This window comes from Cervus elaphus, chromosome X (genome assembly GCF_910594005.1).
Source record: "Cervus elaphus chromosome X, mCerEla1.1, whole genome shotgun sequence".
Classification (NCBI taxonomy): domain Eukaryota; kingdom Metazoa; phylum Chordata; class Mammalia; order Artiodactyla; family Cervidae; genus Cervus; species Cervus elaphus.
In genome coordinates, this window is record NC_057848.1 from 56,695,642 (window position 1) to 56,700,556 (window position 4,915).

Consider the following 4,915-nt stretch of genomic DNA (forward strand, 5'->3'; position numbering starts at 1 on the left):
TATGTTTGACAATGTAACGAAAAACACAGCATAACAAAAAACACATGAAAAAGCAGAGAAAGAACTTCGGCTGGAATCCCACCATCTTAAGCAACAAGTATGTTTGTTTTGATGTTCTTTCCAGTTTCTGCTCCTACATAGACCCCCCCTTGTCAATTGTGGTGTCCACATGATTCTATGTCTGTGATTTCTAAAACTTGATATCGTGTTTCCCAGGTTTCAACGCAGTCTTTAAAATTATTATTTGAAATGGCTCAAAGAGGTTCCACTGAGTGAGTGACTACATTAAGTTAACTCTTATGGTTGGACATTCCATCTCTTTAAGATTAATTTGGTTGAATCTTTAGAAAGTATCCAATAAAGGTCAGAGACTTTAAATGATTTTCAATCACACTTTTTTTGGTTTGTGCGTACTTATGTGTATACACCTGGGTTATTTATTGTCACTATTTAGCCATCCAGGGGCCAATCTTGGGCCTCAAGCAGGAATTGTCCAGGGCAGAGGGAAAGGCTCATCAGACAACTGATCAGTTTCACCTCTAATTTTTCTAAACAAACAAATTCAACTCCATTTCCTGCTCTAGTCACTACTGTATAGTTGGTTCTGATTAACAGGTAATGAAACAAGACATACAACATGAGCTTAGGAGGAAGAGGCCCCAGACTAGCCTCAGACCCCCATAAAAGCTTCAACCCCCATAAGCCCCAGGCTTCTTGGCAGCAATTGTTTTTCTTGACGTTTTATCCTATCTATTTCTTGGGGTTGTTGCAAGTAGAAAATATGAAAACTTTTGAAAAACCATGTAAAAGCACAATTTTTTTTAAAAAACAGGAAAAACGTTAGAATTATTATGTTTCTGATTATTGCAGTTTTTGTGGCCAGGACTTTAAAATGTCTGGCCTTGGGGCAACAGTCTGGTTTGGAGGGCAGGTCAGGGTGGGTTAGGGGACAGGTGAGGGAGCTGCTTTGGGAGAGGCATGCTTCAAAGACTTCGGACCTCATGGACACTGCTCTGTTCTCAGCTCCTTGACTAACAGGAGTGGCCAAATCAGGGCCACTGACCCCCACTGGCTGCTCAGAGTCTAGAGCTCACTGGCCTAAGTGGAGCACTCCAAGGCTGAGCAGCTGCCTGGAAATGGAGGTCTTTTCAGGGCTCCTCCCCAATGGTTTAATTTACTATCCCTACAGGGGTCTATGTCTTTTTAAACTTGCCAAAGAGATCACTTTTGGAGCAGGGGAGGGCGGTAAAGGCTATAGGTAGGTGAGATATTATGAAAGAGCTAGCAGATTTTTGTTCATTTACTGAGCAGTAACTAATGGGAAGGATGACTAGGGTGTAGAATAGCAGGGAAATACACATTTGCTATAATTGGTGCCTAGATCGATTTTCTTTTAGGAGTAATGTAATCATTTTAAATACAAATGCATATCAAGTTTTAGGGTTATGAGGATAAGTTACACTGTAGGCCGATGGGAAAACAGGTCTCTAAAAATTTACTCCAACTTGGATATAGCCCCCAACTCTAGTCTTTAATTCCTATTTATAAACTTTCATTGATTTTCAAAAAAATGCTTTTTGGACCTATTTTTATTTTCATCTTGTGCAGTTTCTCAGGAAAGCTGCCTAGAAGTTAGCTCACACCTGTGTAGGATGACTTCTTCTCCAAGTGTTGCCCTGAGCCTGTTCCAGGATTGGGTGAACAAACCCAGTCCCTTGCTGCCCCATCTGCCTTGATGATTTGATTGGTATTGTGTTTTTAAAACAATCAGCAAAATAATTTGCACTGCAGAGTCCTTAGTAGGTCTTTTTAATTGGACAGTTATTCATATTAATAAAAATCAAAAGCAGCATACAATCATTTAATGTCCCAGCACTGGAGTATATCCAACTGTTTTCCTCTTTGGGGTTCCACTTTAGTCACTGTCTGTATGCATGCATAAATTTTTACATAGTTGCAACCACTGCTTTTTTTTTTTTGTAGCTGTGGTTATTGGCATCTAGTTTTCCAAGTAACATTGACACACATCTGTTCAAATCAATTGATGTTCCCATCATGACTGACTCATTTGGCGGGGAAAACAAGTTTACATGCCAATTGGAACAAAGAAGCATGGGTATCAGGGAGCAGCAGGGAGAAAGAAATGGTGGGAGAGGGTTATTTTGACTTACAGATCATAAAACATTTTCCAATAACATTTTTAAAGGATGTATAATATTACACGGAGTGATTGATTATATTTTATCCCATGTTGTGGGACATTTGGGTGGTTTTCAATACCTAGTGAGTTTAGAATGCATATAAATTACAGGATTTGAGAGATGACTGTATTTTCTTGAAACAGAAGTCTTCTGTGTCCAGATCCAGGCCAAGAGTGTTGATGCAGTGTTCCTTTGTTGGAAAAAAAGTCATTACTGCTAACTGGAAATGCTGGATGCCTTCAAAAAATATCCTTGTGATTAAAATAGTTTAAGTTATGTTCAATTCTAGCTTATAAATGTAACCTATATATCTTGTCCCACAACTTACAGAAATGTGGAATTTTAAATTTAGAGCCTGACTAAACTTTTCCTAGTTTATGGGCCACATCTGTCTAATAAACTTAATACAAGGCTGTGTGCACGCAGCTTCCTAACAAATAACATGTGCTGGGAAAAGATGAGAGAACAATGGAAAGGTGCCTCCTTGAAGGTGGTAACATTGAATCAATTGATCTGCTGACTATAAGTGGATTCCTTTCACACTCCCATACATTATGATGCACATTTAGCAACGTAGAAAAACAATTTGAATGAATACCTTAGAGAGTTAAAGAGAATTTATAGTCTGGAACGAACTGCCATCTTCTTAATTGACACGAAAATGTTTGGCTAAAATATTGCTTTATTCACATTTTTGTCCTTGGAGGAAAATCTAGGCACACTGCAACTTCGACCGTGTGAATAATGGTGTAAGATGACTGCTTTAAGTCAGAAAAAGGGCACTACGCAGTCCGAAGGCTGTGTGGACGCCCTCTAGCTCGATGCCTCTTGGGGGCCTGGGGCCAAGGGCCACAGCGCATCTGGAAGGCAATGCCCCCAATCCGGATCGTGGCTCCCACCCTCCGCCACTTGCAGTCCCCAACCGGCCGGGTCTCTCACCTGGGTCTCGCTGGAGGAGCCGGAGGGCGCGGGCATGGTCCTCCCGTGGGATGGGCGCTGGCTGCTGCCAGGCCTCCTTCTGGCTCGAGGGGACCCGTCCTGAGCAGGGAGAGAGGGAGAAGATGAGAGGCGCGGGGGCAGTCTCGAGGTGCCTTTCCCACCCTAAGCGCAAAGCCAGGCGGGTGCGGGAACCTGTTCGCCGTTCAGGCCTCGGGATTGCGGGCCTGCGGGGCCCTGGGCCGGCCGCGAGCCAACTCTTAGGATTCGTGGTCCGGGATCGAGGCCGGAGCGGGGCAGCGGCGGCCGCGGGGAGCCGGGCTGGCCCTAAGCAGCCGGCTGGCAGCGCCCCCGGAGCCCGAGGGTCCGCGGCGGCCGGAAGGGCCCCGACCCGCCCGCGCCGGCCTCAGCGCAAGGGAGTCTGGGAGAGCGCGCGTGGGGGCGGCGGGAGCCTGAGCCCCAGCTGGGTCTGCCTGGAACCCCGGGCTCCCCAAACCCGACTTCCTCCTGCTCCTCCTCCAGGGGTCCCACTCCCGGCCCCCGGGAAGACAGTTCCAGGCAGCCCGTACAGACCAGAGGGGTTTTCACGTCTTTGGTTTCTTTTAGGATGACAGAAAGCGTGGCAAAGATTCCACACCTCTCTCTGTCTTTGCCAAGAGTCCTTGACCTGCCCATGCGCTGGATCAAACCAAAAACCTAAAGTGATTTTCACAGGCAAAGTGTGACCTCAGCCAGAGAATGAGTCCTCTCTTTTCTAGGCCGGCTCTCAAGCTCCTAGCCTAGACTGGGGGGTGGGGGGCGCAGAGTGAGGGGTGGAGAAGGCTTTCGAGGTCCACTGGCAACAGTGCCCGGAGTTCGGCAGGCACGGAGGGCCCCAGAGTCGACAGCTCAGGGGCTGCCATTTTCTCAGGAGCTGTCCAGCCAGTGCCCTGCCGGCGGGCCAATCCCTTGTGGGCGGGCCCCCGGGCGACCGCGGTGGCCTTGGGGCAGCGCCTCCAGAGTGGAATTCTGGTACCCGATTTTGGGAGATAGGGCAAGAAGCAGCTTGAAACGCTGAGCCTCATTCCACAGCCACCCCCTCGGGTAACCTCGCTCCCTGCAGGCCTCAGATCACTCAGGTCAGCGCCTGTCCACGCGGCAGCCTGGGATTCACCGGCGGGCCAGGCACTGCGCCTCGCCAGATCTCGACAGAAGCTCCCCCCAACAGAGACAGGGAGAAGAGTGGGGAAGGTGTCGAGAAGGGGCCAGAAACATTCTCTTTCCTGGACTCCAGTGTCCCTTCCACATGCAGGACGTGAGTCATTTACCAGGAGCCGCACTGCGGCCTGGCGACTGCTTGCAATGGGTCACCTTAAGGCTTCCCCTTATTTCTTTTCCAACTACTCCCCTCCTCGCCGCCCCACACCATTTAATTGCTGAGACTTGAAGGTAGTCTTTCTTCGTTTTTTGTCCTGTGAGTGGTAGTCTAGGTGATCAGGAGGGTTCTCCGCCCCCCCCCCCCTCGTTTAAATTTTACCCGGACAGGGAAAGGAGTGCTAAAAGGCAGTTTCTTTCACATCTATTCAAAGGCGGGCAAAGGTTGGAGCGAGGACAAACGCGCCTCACCCGGGTCTCGCTGCCGGAGCAGACAAGGCGGGCACTGGACTAGGACTTACCTGGTGGGTGCGCCCGTGCGGGAGTCCCAGCCTTGCCCGGGCAGCAGAAACAATACTCCAGATCACTGATCGCCCACTGCAGTACTGTTCCCGCTGCTAGGGCACGGCTGAGTGTTTGCACAG

General features: G+C 48.6%; 1 protein-coding gene across 1 annotated transcript; it reads left to right on the forward strand.

Annotated features, from left to right (window-relative positions):
• Window positions 1-1,557: 1,557 nt before the first annotated feature.
• Window positions 1,558-4,690, forward strand: LOC122690026 (translation initiation factor IF-2-like). The gene has a single exon (XM_043896955.1). The coding sequence runs from the start codon at window positions 3,023-3,025 to the stop codon at window positions 3,746-3,748; it is 726 nt and encodes a 241-aa protein (XP_043752890.1). The 5' UTR covers window positions 1,558-3,022; the 3' UTR covers window positions 3,749-4,690.
• The last annotated feature ends 225 nt before the right edge of the window (window positions 4,691-4,915 follow it).